The following is a 16,785-nucleotide window of genomic DNA, read 5'->3' as shown; positions in this document are numbered from 1 at the left end:
CGAGAGATGTAAACCCCCTGGGTGTCACTTCCCACTCCCTCACTCCATCCGGTATTACCTCCAAGTTGTGTAGCAGTTCGGTGTATGCCAGGGAGTTGACGACTGCCTCGAGATGCCCGTGGGGCTCTACACTAAAATCCCCTTCCTTTTGCACCCTTTCTGTAGTTTCTCGTGACTTTCGGTCCGAGGCCACCTTTATCGAACTCGTAAACCCGTGGTTCACCCCGTAGCGTCGTAAAGCACAAAAGTCACTGACTCGTTCTGATGGTTTACTTTTACTCGCCGCTATTTTTCTCTTCAACTTCGAGATTTTTTTTTTATTGTAGTTTTTTTTCTCACAAGTAAGTTTGTAATTACTCTCATTCGTGTTTTTGGTTCGGCATTGTTGGAGCTCCGACAAGCTCTCATCTTCATTTTAAAAATATAAATTTTATTACTCAGCTGCGCGGCGAGAAAAGTTGGCGATTTTTTGTGGGAAAATTGTGAGAAAAAAAATACTTTTGGGAGTGAAAAATTACTTTTGGATGCCTATACGTAGTGATGGTTCACGTATAGACATGCTCTTTGGAGACAAGTTGCGCACGCGCGCGTTATATTATTTGAATAAATCGAATGACACAGAAATATCTCGCTGGAGCCTGGAATTGAGCGAGATGTGTCTGACACAGTGGACGTATTATCTACTAGCTATGAACCTCGCTGCGGAAAATCGTTACCAAGGGATATATTTCTATTAGTAAAATAAATGTGGCAAAATTGAGAGAGCCGACGTTCTCTCACCTTGGTCATCTTGTTAGCGAAAGCCAGGTGCAGGTTTAGCAAAAACGAACCGCAGACATGCTGAGCCGGTTGTAAGCCCCGCTCCTGGAATTCCATAAATTTCCACATAACTGTTACTTACTCCAGGCCAATTAATTTCCCCAACAGAATTCAACTGGATGAACTATACCATTGAATTCATTAATTAATTTTGTGCATATTAATACGATTTTCATTTTTGTAACGGTGACTGTCACTTTGTCAAGTAAAAAGATGATATTTTAAATTATTTTATCGTTTAAAAAAATCTTAGTCCACCGTTGAAATATTCGTCACGAATGTTGTACATTATCAATACCGATCTTAATTATTACCCGATCCATATGTAAGTGGCCTATGATACTATATATTCACTCCACATATTGGGAATTTATTCAGAAAATACATATTCATAGTAATTTTTATGTCAGCATTGGTCAACCTTAAAAATTCATTGTTGAACTTTCGACCTAAGTTATTCGACAGCTTATTTCCATTTTTTATACTGCTTGATTGCGGATTTTCTCATCTGGACTAATACACTAAAAATTAATTGTGATTTAAATCACAAATTGATCTATAACTTATGTTTATTTATTCCCATATTTAATTCGAGAATTACTTGTCTGGTTTTGATGAAACTGTAGCATTGGTATGCATTTTCAATAAATAAAACGACTCAATTTGATGAAAAATTCAGAAGGCGGCAATCTGAAAAACCATCCAATTCCACAGAAGTTAAAGTTCCTCCAATGATTACCATATGCACCAATTTCCGAACAATGTATATGGCACACGTACGTGTCATTGATCTCGTATCACGTGGAGCTCGTTTCCTCGTCGAAGATAAGTTGGAATTCGTGAATTTGGCCACGTGCCCCTCGGGTCAACGATAAAACTCTCAGACAATTCCACCCAGTTGTGTGCCCTCTTCTATCGTCTATAGCTCCACCCCCTCCAGTCGGCCCAACCTTTTTTCTTTCCACTGTGCAAACTCCAGAGTGAAGGCATCCAGCCACCTCTTACGTATTTGTAAGTCGAAACACGTCTTGAATATACGATAAAATTTTCCCCTAGATTTGGGCTCGTCCAGAAACTCCTGACTTCGAACTGCTGAATGCCTTTCTCCTGTTGCCATCTTTTTCTGGTTCTTTCATCGCTCACGAGAGCTTCTCATTTTAGTTTCTTTCTCGTTGCTGTCCGTGTTTTTGCGTTATCTGCATCGTTTCCACTTTTTTACTGCACATCGCAATTGAAGTATTCATTTGTGTTCTTTTCTTCGTGCTATTGCAAGTGATGTTGGAAGGAGTATTTTCTTATTGTCATGAAGAAGTGCTTCTAGTGGGGTAAAAGGCTCATAATGTTCTCAAATTGTTATATTTTTTTAGCAACAGAGTGAACAGTTGTATTAGCACCCAGAACTTTAATGACGCTGATCCTGAGATGGAGAGGAGTAGTTGCGAATCATGTAATACAATTGTACAAACTATGACATGGATAAGACAAAACAAACGGAGGTAGCGTAATCCCAAACTCAAACCACTGAACCCAGATCACCAATCATCAGCCAAGCATGTGGCATTAGCCGTCAGCACATTCACCAAAGAGTAAATAAGGCTTTTCTTGTATTGAGATTTGAATGTCCACTGAAGCCAATCTCAGATTAACTGAGTTACAGGAGATAGCGAGATCGGATTAATTATAATTTTGATTACATTTAAGTGAAATGGGGTGAAAAAAGACATCAGAATAGATTAGAGCTGTCTGTGCTTATTGGTCTGGGAAAACAAAATATTTCATTGATTTTCTTCAGTCAGGGAAAATTGGCTAAATTATTATAACTAAATGATTCGTAGCAATTTTATCTCCCTCAATGCTGGAAGTACAACGAATTTTCTTATTCTTTCAATCCTCCAAGGTATTGGGTTCTCCTAGTCTGTCCTAAGAGGATAAGACGATCACATGTAAGACGAGCTCTTCTCTTCAAAGACTTGTTCCTTGTTTTCTTTTTTGCACTCCCTGCCCTCGTTTGTTTACGTTTATTTTTACTCTCCAAGTGTGTGCTAAACCCAATTTGAATATCGATCCTCCGTATGGAGGACTCAGTTCAAGTGGATATCACTAGAATCCCGGGGACTAGTGTCGTCAATCTCTCAAGCTTTTCACTGCTCCAAGTGGGTCTGTTTTTTTCGCTTCTTTCTTCAGACAAATTTCCCTCACAGAGCATCTGCTTTCGGTGGCCGAAGGCAATCGAAATCTGGGGATCAGACTGCTAGTGTCCTTTGGAGATTGATGAGTGGCCTACGTTGGTCTGTGCTTTCTCGGTGAGAGCGCTAGGATGATGTGGCAAGTTCATTTTTCGTAAATAAAATGGAGAAACGAGTCAGCGATCGTATTCTTTTTATCGTTTTGTGGTTCGATTTTTCTTAATCAATGAGCCATTTTCTTTAGGAAAATTAATCAATTGCTTCTTATATTTCTTCATGTAATTGGCGACATTCACCTCATCATGTTCTCCATCGTACACCGATGACTATAAATTTATTTAAAAGTTTATTGACAGAACATTGAAAAGAAATTTATTCTAAAAGAATCTCCTACTGGATTTCCCTAAATCTGTTCCCCTCGATTATATCTACATTTCAGAATGAATTTTACTGGCTTCAATAAAATCGATGAAAAATCTCTCCGAAGATTGACACTCACCTAACACGTCTGGAACTAATAGTTCCTGTTTATCATTTGTCACCCTGGGATAGATCGGCGGAAGACAAAATGATCGGGCAATACCCAGCGCAGCTCTTCTCACTCCAACCTCCAGTTTCTTGATAATTTTGAACACGAGAAGGCAAGATTGATCGTTCGACATTCTTTCTTTTCGCGTTTGGAATCCCACCCGGTGGTGTGTCATTGAGCGTTATCATCGCCTACTTCTTCATCTCCTTTTTTTCTTGGTCGACAACTGACTTGCTTCGTTCCGTAGCACCTCTTTAGTGGAATAAAAAATTGTCTTCGGTGATGAGGTTCGACATTTCATCATTCGAGGAGTCGAGCTGTGATCGATTACTTCCAGCAATCTCAACATTTCTATGGTTGTCCTCAAGCAGTCACAACTATTCAATTGGAATTGCGAGCAGTGAGAAATTACCAAATGAAAATTTCTATGGAGATATTTTTGTCTCTACGTATGCCAAATGCAAATTAATGCTACGGTTTTTTCTTGATAATGATTACTGGACAAATATTTTTCTACGCAGGATCTTCCCTTCTCTCTGTCATTATCATTCCTCTCAATGTGACCACAACTTTAGTCCCTTTTCCCCCCAAAACCCACCACCATGAAATAAAAAATCGACCCAGATTTGAACAGAATACGATTTACTCTTCTCATCCCCGATAATTAAGTTGATCAATCGTGCTCCAAATGTTCACTCAATTACTCCCATCATCATTTTATCTCCGTTATTCACCGAATGTCTCCCCTCATCTTCAATTTCAATTCACCCTGAAAAGAATCGTGGAAATAAAAAGGCGTCAAGGAAGAGAGTTAAAAACGTTTGAAATTTCTGGTTCATTGAACGATTTCTCCATGCCGTCTTTGAAGGAAACGTGAAAGGGAAGAAAATACACTTGTACAATCAGAGAAACGATTTACCATTAATGAAGAGACTGAAGAACCGGTTCACAATCTCTCCTTCTCCCTTCATCCTTATCCTTCTGGGATTGTTGTACGTCAGCCAAAAGTCTCAGGTGTTCACCGAACTTCCCGAGTGACACGTAACACGTGTTTTTCGTTGACAAGTGAAGCAAAGAGTTTGTAGGTTGTGTAACGAGAGCTTTTATCCATGGTAAAATCCATTGTAAATGGCGGTGGGAAAGTTATGGGACTTAGAAATTCCATCCAACGTGTCACTCTTCGTTCAGCTCACAGTATCCCGTAGCATCGCATTTTCCGTGTTTATCCCGAGTCACTCTCAGACCCTAATGAGATTCTCATCCGCTAGTAGTATTCAGTGATTCAACATGTAATTTGTAATTCCTTTGTAGCCAAAGCGGTTGTTTTAAAAATTCCTAAATATAAATAATAAAAAATAAAAAACAGACGTATCATTCGTCAGTGTTTATTTACGGGGAGAGATCGATTCTAGCGATTTTTTTCGATGTCTATAATCGCAGGAAGACACATAGTGATATTTTAATAAAAATAGTACCATATCTTTGCTCACTGTGCTTCGCAATTTCGCCCCAAGAATTTTTAATAAATAATATTATCAGCCAAAATTGTTCGTCGATGGTGAAGAAGAAAATTTGAAAATGTATGAGATCCTCCTAAATCAGTGCTTTCAAGTAAGCTGAGGAAATACCCGTGGGCCATCTTTCAGCATGAATCAAGGATAGTGGCGCGGGTCAAAGAAGGTATGTCTGCGAGGGCTTCAGCAAGTTTACCTCAGACGAGAGAAAAAAACGCCCAAGGAGAATCATCCACTTGAAATTCTCTATTCTCTCTTCATCCCTTCTAAAGTACCAAATGGATCATAAAATAATCGTTGAGATGTCTACGGTAGATCAGGCTAGTCACCCCTTCTCTTCCTCTCTCTTTGCACCGGCAAACTGATAATTGATGAATGCAAACTTTTCACGTGAACTTTTGGTAGAGAAAAAGCGTCGTATATCGAGTGGGTAGAAAACAACTGGGCAACGAATAGCAAGACTGACTTGATATTGGATAGGTTAACAGCTAGGAATGTAACCGACAAAGTTTTCTCGTAACATGGTGTTACGAAGTCGACAGTGAGGGACCCGAGTTCGTGGGCAACTGATGGTTGTAACAGAAAAAAAAAGGGGAGGAGAAAAGAATGGGGGATAAAGTAGAGAGGGAGAGTATCACGTCGAAGTATTCTAACTTTCGAAACTATCGTAACTCCCTTTCTTCCATCCAATTGTCATTGGGTCCTTTCATTAGAATATTGGGAATTTAAGGAGTGATTTGATCACTCAAATCCTCCATAATATCGGACGTATTGCCCTCCGAGGGCCAATTACTTTCCCGCTCTATTCCAGTACTGGAAAAAATCACAATTTATCACCACATCGATGACTTGTAGCGTATTTAAAACGTTATATTCCTGCAAAGTAATTATTCACATTTTTTTTTATGAATGGTTGTTGCACAAGCATTGAAAAAAAAATTACTCACATTTTTGCTTACGCCGATCCGCAAAAACTGCAGCGAACGTGTGCCGTGACTCGCGCCGGTCGGAAAAAGAGTGAGGAGAGAAGAAAAAAGGCGGAAAATGAAAGAAGTAAAGAGAGAGGCAGCAGGAAGTGGGCAAAGTGCGTGCATGAGTGTTATGGGTACTGGGATGGGGTGACTGCAGGGGTGAGGAGTTAAAATGCTACGGTGGGAAGGTGCGGTGTGGCGCCGTGTACTGGTGACAAATCGATCCGTGCCTCGCAATTAAAGTCAACCAGGCGTGTGGCGTGTGTACACCCCGATGAGATGCTTATCTCCACTGTGATTGCCCGTGTGTTGTACGCTACAGTGTTCCCTCTTGCCCCTCCTTATGGAACAAAAACAGTGGAAAAACAGCCCTTGACACTCGTGACTTGAGAGAGTGAAGTCTGAAGTATTCCAGCATACAGTACGAATTTGGAGATGTCTAGTCGGGTGAAGAACTTTTCCTTCAATTTCCCCTTGGAGCTGTTCACGGTGGAAATCACAATTTCTATGAATTTTCCAGACGTTTTTATCTCGTTTCTCGATTCAAAAAATACCATAATTCTATCTCAACTTATTCCCTACATTTCATATCATCATAAGCTTTTGATTTCGCAACTCGTGAAACTCTGACATTCGAGTAAAACAATTGAACTTGTGGCATTTTAAAAATTTGGCAAATTTATATTGTCGAAGAAGATAGGCAAATTTTTCTAAATAATTACCCCAGTTTTCCCTCACCACTCCACAATGAAATGTCACACGATCTCTTCCAAATTCCCCCATCACGATGAAATCCGGTGCACCCCATCAGCCACTGTACTCCCTTATCACTGATAATTACAATCCACTGGACAATGTTGGATCGAGTCAAGTGTCCCTTTTGCCTCCCCTTCGAAATTTCACGATGAATCGATAATTGAAAATCAGTGTTCCGTATATCCATTTTAGCTGTACATCAGCTGTCCTATAGGGTCACCAGTGTACCATATGTATTCTCCCCATTTCGAGATCGTGGCTATTCGACCAGTTTACAAGCACTAACGTACAATTTACCATACCCCCTCCTCAACCCACCGCGCGCCTTTACCCCACCCAGTCGGCCCCGGAAGAGACATCAAGCTTCCGTTTTACGAATTGAGGCATTGACATCTGTCATTTGTAGTCACCATCGTCACGCGGTTTACTTCCACCCCCCTCCACCCTCTTCAATCCAAATGACACTGTAATGGTGTCAAGGGTTACGTTGATTTTACGTTAAACAACCGTCGTAACAGTGCTATTTGCGTTTTGGAACGACAATGAGCCACAAACGGGCAACGGCTCATCGAATGCTCGGCATTTCATTGGCTAATAATTTTTCACGTGAAGGGATAATGGAAGTTGATGAAAAAAAATAGCTGGAAAATGTGAAAAGCCTAAATTCCACGGAGATAAAAGCATACGTTGCTCTCTCGCAACTCGATTGAGTACCTGCGTTTGTGCTTGACACACAAGCTGTAACGGAAATAAAAGCAAATACGATGTGACAAAAATAGGGAATCGACGGAGTACTGTACATGCTGAGAGAGTAAAAAAGGTTTGAGCCGTTTAAGCTTAAAAAAAAAAGTGAACACCAGTTTTTGTACATGAAAAGAGTTTCTATTTGCTGGCAAATTCTACGGTTTTCTCCATGCGTTGGTGTTTGGGTAATTGGGTGTTTTGTCGGCATGTTTGCTTTTGGTCTTGTGGTACTTTCAATGAGATGTGATGGGGTGAGGTGGGAGGGGGAAAGAGGGGCCGAATGAACGATATGATCCGGTAAATGAGGGTTGGACGCACGTGGCTGGTTGGTTATTGGGTGAATGTTGACAGCGGTGTGAATACAGCAGAAAGAATTGTAGTTTGATTCCGGTCAATGGCCCGGGGGAGGGGGTGAGAGGCGTGTCATTACTATCGGATTTTCGGATACCCCTTGGAGAATATCAGGTGCGATTATATTTCACAGGTATGTGGGATATTGGTACAAATCCGTGGGGCACGTGGAGGGAAATTTTCGGTGAATTTTCGAGAGCGATTGATGGATAAAATTATAAGCCCTGGGTAGAGGGACAATTTAATGTTGTCGATCTCAAAATGCTGGAGATTTTTGGAAGGTTTTGAGGAGAAGAATTCATCTCTCTGTGCTAAGTTATTGGGATATCGATTTTTATTGGAAATCTGTACCCTCTCATTTGGAGGAGGATTACAAATCTACTTTATATGACATATTCGTAGATTAATTACTCATTACTGCATGAATAGAATTTCAGAAATATCTCTAGTATGATCACTGTGACAACGTTGATATCCAAATTAATCATTCAATTAAAATTACATGGGGAAAGTGCGCTTGTTTTCAACTTTAATCCGAAGTTATTTCAATTAAATTTGGGGTCAAAGGCTCTTTGACGATGCAAATTGAAACGTTCCATTATTAAAATTAATTTCAATATTAAATTTAATTCCACACAAGTGATATTCGCAATTGGAATTTCGTGACGAACCCTTAGGCATAAAGGACTCGTTTGACAATTCAGTACGTGACATCGGTGAATCAAATTGTCAAAATTATTATATGAATTATGTGGATATATGAAGAGTAATAATCTTTAAAAAATGAATCCGTTCATGAATTGTACTCCATCAAAAAAGCCTCGCTAACACTAACAAAATCATTTCACGTTTTCGATCAATGGAATTTCCGTTAGACTAACTCATTCTCTAGGTCAGTGCTCACAGATAAAAAAAAATCTAGATGAACATCACTCGTTCTGTTCTTTATATCAGCCGTGTACAAAGTAAAAGAGAAAAGCAGATTAATTTCAACTAAATAATTATTTTTTACTCTCCAGGCAAAAAGCCCAGTGAAATGTTTCATTAATCTGTATAATAACCGCGATAAAAAAATGAATGACTGGCGAGAAAATGAGAGAGACTCCTGTGTATCATGATGAGGTATACATCTGGACAAGACAGGGGTATAATAAAACGAAATGAAAATATTATTCTCCAGGTAATTGGAAATGTGGGTTGGGGGGAGGGAAAGAGAAAACGAGAAAAAGACCCACTGGCGCAATTTATCGTATTAGTCCTATTGGGATTCGACCAGCATGTTCGGCAATCCTATTTGGAGACTCACGAGCATCACTTATATCCGCTGTATCGAAACTCAATTGACAAAGCCAAAGGGGAACTCAAATTGCGAAGCCATTATGCCATCATTTGGATCAAATAACTTTCATGGATTGGGGTAAACGGAGCGAATGATAATTTCGAGAATTTTTTTTCCGTTGAGAGTTGAAGATTGTTAACAACTACTTCATTCAATTTCGCAATGATTTTACGATTTTATTATTGAACGATTTTGCAAAATTCTTGGTAATTGTTGCCACGTTTAAAAACAAATTGTCAGTTGCGAAAACTCACGATGAAATAATTGTGGGACGCACAATGGATTTTTAATTAAGCAGATATATGGTCGCCGCAGTAATATACGTACACTTTCACAAAGTAGGAAACAGTGAGTCTTTATAGGCTACGGGTGCACCGACAGCGAACGTTTCGTAATTAATTGCGCCCTCCGAAGAGCTTCTTTTATCGACTTCCGTTGGCCTGAGTACCTCGTAAAAATCTGCACGACACTATGTGCGTGCTCTTTCTCCTACACGTATTCAATTGTTTGGTTTTTCTTTTCGGCTTTGGTAGTATTTTTTTAATGAACGTGCAATCGGGAGATCACGATTTCGTGGAATTTTTTGGTTGCAAATGGAGAATTCGCAATCGTAAAAAATTGTATTCTTTAGTTTATCGTGGAAATGGGTTGCAATGTCACTTCGGAAGTGCGGAAACTATCACGAGTGAATGTGAGTATTTCAGTGAAAATTTGGTGTCACCGAGTTATGTGACCTGCCCAGCTCATATTTTCTATTTTTTAAAGGACGACGATTTAAAAAAATACTAGTTTCCTGCCATCTATTTCGAGCACTCTCATCTTTGATTCGTTGCCAATTCTGTCATGTGATTTAATTCGATAAAATATTTCTAATTGAGAATCCAATTGGATCATCATTTATTTATTTTTACCAAGTTCCCTGAATGTTAAAGTGTCAGAAGTTTGAAATGAAAAAATTAATCAACAAGTTTATACATAATTAAATGTTGTTGATGTTTTCCTGTAAAATTGGAATGAAGGCTCATTTGGAGAAATCTAAGAGTCGGGTTTGAGTAATGAAGTGCAATTTTTCACAGACCCTCTGCGCCGTATAATTTCACCATCGCGTCAAAACTTTTCTCCACCCAGGCTTAATAAAACGGAATGCTTTATCGTGAGTCTTAAATCACTGCAGAAGATTCTCTCGTATACTTTTTATTATTCATCTCCAGAGTATTTGCGGTCGCTTATTGTGTCACTAAAATGCTCTCAATAGTGGATGAATGCACAGGACCTTCGTAATTGAATTGATGATGTCAGGTAATGAAGCGAGTTTCTATTATCATAGAACGACCGAGAGACGTCATTCAAAATTAATTAGCAATTCTTCTGAAAATAACTCGGTTCGTGGTTTTTACATTGCTAAAGATCAGATAGTAAATAATATTTAAGTATAATGGACTCTCGGTTAAACAATTCCAACTACTGCATGAGCAAATTTGATTAAAAATTATGTAATTATAGAACACTCAACGCTATCGGATAACGCTCCACGTGCTTTTATTTAAACAGCTCAGACTTATATTTTCATATAGTATGTGCTCGAGGAAAAAGTAAATATATGACGACCATTTTAGAGTTTTTTTTTTGAAAAAATTTTATGCCCTCAATTATTTCACGAATGGACGATGAACTTTAGCGATGAAAATAAAATTAAGGGTTAATTGCTAATATGATACTCCTACCCCCGTAATTCATCGTCTCCTTTGTACGAATTTTTCTGTACTTAGGGCGTGAGGGAAATTTACCCGGGAAATTAGGATGCTGAACTCGAAACTTTACATTGATAAACCGCTAGGGCACTGGTGTTTCAGTCTGGTCCAGACAAGAGATGTTAGCATCTCAACTTCCGAAACAAATTTTTCTCGGTGTACTTGCGTAACGCTAATGAGTCGTCCTTTCTTCTGAGACACCCGACATCTTACATTTTCGGATAAGCAACGTCTCATGCATTCAAAAAGTCTTATTACGTATATCAGGATGGTTTACTCGAATGCGCAATGGACATTCGTCAACAAAATGGGAGGGAGGTGAATAAGTGAACTAATGAGCTGGGATTTCAAACCAAAAATTATTGAGTATTGTGCGAAAGACACATAACATTGTGAACCAAAATAACTGGAGGCAAAATGGGAATTTGGGATTTTACGATGGATTACATGGAGATCAGAGTAGTGGCCGTCAATTATTCGTTTTATTCAGGGCCATAATGTCCAAAATTCATGCACGATTTCTCTTCGATTTTCAATTCATTATTTTCTCGCACGAATGTCATAAATTGCATTCTCTTTCAATTCTCGAAATAGAGTTGAACTTGGAAACTTGGAGTCCATAAGGAACAGTCTATATTCTCCACTCATGGCGATATATCATCTATAACATTATTGGAAACTTGTACTAAAACGTAGATCTCCACTTTAAGAGGCCCTTAGTTCCTTTCTTTTTCTAGTTACTGATTTATCAATGGGGAGAATTTAAAAAAAAATGCCTTTCTTCGGATCTATGGGATTTTTCTACGAAATTTTAAAGGTTGAAAATTAAGACTGAAATACAAAGATAATAATTTCCTCCCGAAAATCCAAACAAAATTTTGTCAATAGCTTCGTCAATGTTTTTTTGAATTAAATTGCCAATTGGTAGAAAGTCGATAATGAAAAATAATAAATTATTGTTTTAAATTACTTTACTTTAGCAGGAAAAACCATCTGAAATATAACTGATCGACATTTTTCCCTCTTCCAGGTTCCAATATCAAAACAGCAGTGGCTATTCTCAACTGCTTGTTCGCTCGTCAGCTCTGTTTCGAGGACCCATCTTGCAGTGCTATTTTGGAAATAATCCCCCGGGTTTGTGGACCAGAACTCGGTGAGTTAAAAATTCTATCGCAAAAGCCCCAGAAACATCTCGAAATACATTTCACATTAACAATTCGTTCCATTATCCTGCCCCTCCTGTTCTGCTCTATAAAAAGCAGGACCAATTAATGCCCCTGATAAGATTCAAACTCGATATACCATCCGGGAATCTCTGAAATTTAATCGTCAAAAAAATACGTTGAAATGGCAGCCGAATGAATTCGCGGAAAGATTGAGCCGGCGGATGGACGGAGAAACGAGAATTAAAATGAGATTGTCTACAAAAAATCGATTGTCAAGTCTGCCCGGCGGGTGATCATTGTGATAAATTAATAAACAAAGTTAGAGAAAAGTTCCAAGCGCCTGGAAAATTGATGTCGTGTCACTTGGGTGCAAGACATTATTTTTTCATTCCAATTACCATGAATATTGCACAGCATCCAAGTGCCCACGGTCTTTATTTCATTTTTATTCACTGCAAGGGTTGGTAAGTCTCTCACAATTATCCGACCAAACTTTCCATTGAGTAATCAAAGTTGAATAAGTCTCAATGGAAAATATTCCAAATGCATTTATTTTGGGTGGCAGGTCTTTCCGGAAATTCCGAACTGAGACATCTGAATTGTAATTTTACTCTGCATTGCTGTTTGAATTTTCGCATATAATTACTCTCACTGGCCATCAATTTGATCGAGATCTCCTCGGAAACCACCTGATCGGTACAAACATTAGATCAATTTCTGATTGTCCTTGATCGGATGAATTTTACTGGAAATTTTCACTCCAAATAAATCCCACCCTAATCGAAATCGCGAGATTGATTTACCGTATACTTCTCCCATTGGCCATTCATTGAACCCATGATTTGGCACAGACTCTCCCCATCGGTCGCGAACACCCCATTCTTCCGAACATAATGTGCAATTCTCCGACCATTCACTGGGCTCATAAAAATTTCGCGTCACATCCGCGATAATCTGTGAAGAATATCAATCTCACTCAATTTAAAATCACCAATACATTAATTCTTCAGCTGATACGCTCTTTACCAGCAATACGTATCCATTCACCAGTACTTTATCTAATGCAGAGTACATGCATTCGGGTAAACGAGTTCAAATATCGATCCCCGAGTTTCCGGCTCGTTTCCGAATAACTCCGTTCCTCTGCAATACCTCTATTTCTCTCACTCCACCAGTGAAACTGCCGCCCTCTGAAAATGGCCTGAATTTTTGGTGAGACAGGTCAACTGGAAGCGGCCCATGTGGAGCGCTGGTTATTCCTCTCTTCTCACTCTTTTCCACCCCCCAGTACCTTTATTCTCTCTCCATCCAGGAACACGGTCATTGCAGCTCGTTGAACTTATTGCCGATGGCGATCGATTGTTCTCGACCCGCAATTCACATTCGCCTTCTTCAATTTTTCTTTTCCTCCATTATGCATCATTGTACCTCTGGCATTTCAGGGCTCGCTGATGTATGTACTGCAGAGCCCTTTGATCATAAAACTTCCGGACTATTGTTGTTAATATGACTAAAAATTATTGGTGACGGAGGAAAAATGAAAATGGGAAGGGGCCAAAATCTTTATGAATAAAAAAGCGCGAAATCATTTTCGGTGATATTAAATATTCAATATCGAGAAATTTCATAATCCTTTGTGCTCATAGTAATATTGAGGGCTGGAGGTTAATCCTAGGAATGCAGACGGATTTCCCTTGATATGGAACTCTTGCAATAACACGTCTTATCGCCGATCAATGAGAGGGCGAGACGGGCGCTTGTCACTTATGAAAAATCTTGGCATTGAACTTGACGTCGAGGGTGTGGGACATAGCAACGATTGCATTACGTCATCATTCCGATGCGAGGTGCGAATATCACGTCTATTATGGCGACATTGATTTGAGTTGAAAGGGAGGAAAGGAGCTGATATAACGAGGACAATAAATTTTTGTGAGACATTTAAATTGGGGTTATTGATATCCTGTCATTTTTCAGTTATAACATGACTTAAAATTTCAGTGGAATCATTGCGAAATATCGGGGCAGTTAAAGCTTTTATTGTACGGCCCTTTTATCCAATTCGAGTTAGTTATATTACTTACTATGAAAGCCAACCCCTGATCCAAGATGACTTTGCAAGCCACAATACACACATCATTGGCCGAATGTTGTCTGTCGTTTATTCCGGGCATTTCACCAGACTCCCAGTACGTATCTTAAATCTCTCAACATCCTGCCATCAGTAAATCCCAGGGACACAGTCGAAGGACTCTTTCTACCGCCATTCGGTCCCTAGCTTTCCAAGAATAAAATATCCAACCAGGTGATGCTGAGATACGGCTTTCGTTTTCCTGACACGGAGTGCATTTGATTCTGGTGTCTTCTAGACCCCCCGAATAAATAATCCTCTCTTTTTATATGAAAAGGAACAGACGTAGATTGAAAAAGGAATAAATAACAGAATATCCGATGATATTTGGAGGGAGGTGTGGGTGCTTCATCCATCATGATAACTCATCGCGAAGGACCCACAGGAACTTGCTATCTATCGAAGGTAAAGGCAGCGAATGGAGGATCGGATAGAGAGGTTATACCAGGAGTGGCCAGTGGCACGTTTTATTTGGATTTATGAATCTCCTGGCGATCCGTTTCCTCCTTCATTCGGATCCCCCTGCCGACTTGTGGTTGAGTAAAACTCGAATACTTACCCTTCCTATTTCTCCCCGTAGACAATGGCCTGAAGAGGATTACCATGGTGCTAGAATTAATGCTGATTTATTGGTAGATGATTGGGATTAATCTGTATAACTGTGATTATCTGAAACAGCATTATTGATCGTTGAAATGAAACTGACTTTTTTCCAAAAGACGCATGAGAAGAACAACGCGATACACTGATGCGAAAAATGGGTTATTGTTCAGGAGTGGATTTGGGTGATAGTGAATACTGAAATGTTAATTAGTTTTTTCCGATAGAAATTTTTCTGGCATTGCTTTTCTGTATTAACACCCGAAATGGAGATCTAAAATTGAAGGTGAAAATGGCCACCACATTTCTCAATTCAATTTAAAATTCCATTAGAGTTAATCAGAGTTCTAGAAAAATCGCACTCAGTAACACTCCAATAATAATCTTTGAAATGTCAGTGGAAAATCATAATCCCACCATATTTCAAACTGAAATCCGCTGAATGACAAGTATAAAAATCCTTCTTAAATTTACAATTGACATTTCTAATTGAAAATGGATTTTTTTTCGATAACGCCCATCATTTCGTATTCAAATGTTTTGATGAATGCGATGCACGCAAAGAAATCCGATGATGAAAAATTTATGGGAATGAAAAACAGAGGAGATTTGGGGGTGGAGTGAAGCATCAGATGGTGACCTGTCCATGTTAAATTTTCAATTTTGTTAAACTCGAAGAATTTCCACTTTTAGCCTTCTGTTAGTTCTCACTTTTTTTCCTCCACTCCTAAATTGGATTAAATGCCGGGACACACATTGTGACCCTCCTGTGAATGAAAAAAGTACAGTGAGAGAGAAGGGGAGCCCGAAAAAAAAATAAAGTAGAATAAAAAGAGAGAAAAAAACCGAAGAGAAGGAAAAAATGAAATGGGTAAAGCCTCGAGGAATTGGTTCGGCTCCGTGGCTCTCTCGGATTGTTTCACCTGGTGAATTTCGCTTGGAAATTACTCCTCAGTGCGGATAGGTGTTCAGAAAAGCCATGAAAAAAGTCCACTGAATTTTTTATTCATTTCCTCCTCAGGTACGAAGTACTTCAAAAGGGACATTAAGTATTGACACATTCGAGAAGAGTTACTCGCTCCTCCAGCAGAAAAATATAGATGGAATTATGCCAATGGAATTATGAAATGACAAACAGACTTTGCTGAAGATGATGCGATGTCTCTCAGTGCGGAAAGATGGGCGGATTGGGGTAGGACGTGAGCAGAAGGTCAGAGAGAAAAAATGCTGACCAACAGCTGGGTCATGCACCTCTCGCAATTAGCATCCTGAATGTCCGAATACGTAAACTGCTCGTTTTGCATATACAAGGAAAGTTTTCACTGTTAATTCGATAAATTTCCAGCTCTTCATGATAATAATCTGAACGACTTATTTTTATTTCTCCATTAGAGAGCAACCATCGTCTTAATGTACATAGGGAATTAATTTTGTTAAGTGAACTTTATTCTCGGGAGTTCACTTAATTTCGGGCTGCGATGAAAAAGGTATTGGAATTAAGAGATGAGATTTGAAAACTATATTTTCACTTCACTGACCTCAAAATCTTGAATGTTTTATATTCGATCCCCATTAAGATGATCAAACAACCTCAGGAGTAATCTAGACCAGACAGCTATGGATTGAATTGAGAATAGACATATCAATCGATATTTCGATATAATGCTCAGCGAAAGATCTGGTACATTCATGTTTATTTTATTCTCACCATAAGTTAATCAGTCCGATAATAAACTGAGCGGAACGTAAGGAGGTGGCGAAAAATAACTGTAGCATCATCGCCATGAAATTATAATCTCTTTTGCTTGAAGCATAACAATAACGTCACTATGAATAGGAAGATGAAGAGTATAATTTATTCATTTCAACGTATTATCTTGCCTCTCTATGAATATTGTAGAAATTCAATTCACAGAGCGTTCACGGAT

The 16,785-nt window shown here is 39.0% G+C and overlaps 1 protein-coding gene across 5 annotated transcripts in view; it reads left to right on the top strand.

The window, feature by feature from the left end:
* Positions 1 to 16,785, top strand: part of Gfrl (Glial cell line-derived neurotrophic family receptor-like) — a 161,129-nt gene that overhangs the window by 56,283 nt on the left and 88,061 nt on the right. For all 5 annotated transcript variants that reach the window (XM_064138430.1, XM_064138431.1, XM_064138432.1 and 2 more), the window contains one exon: positions 11,991 to 12,113. In XM_064138430.1, coding sequence (XP_063994500.1) covers positions 11,991 to 12,113 — 123 coding nt within the window. The remainder of the gene's footprint in view (positions 1 to 11,990; positions 12,114 to 16,785) is intronic.

Source organism: Diachasmimorpha longicaudata, chromosome 2, assembly GCF_034640455.1.
Source record: "Diachasmimorpha longicaudata isolate KC_UGA_2023 chromosome 2, iyDiaLong2, whole genome shotgun sequence".
Lineage (NCBI taxonomy): Eukaryota > Metazoa > Arthropoda > Insecta > Hymenoptera > Braconidae > Diachasmimorpha > Diachasmimorpha longicaudata.
Note: the sequence above shows the minus strand (reverse complement) of the source record. Positions and strands in the feature narration are given on the sequence as shown.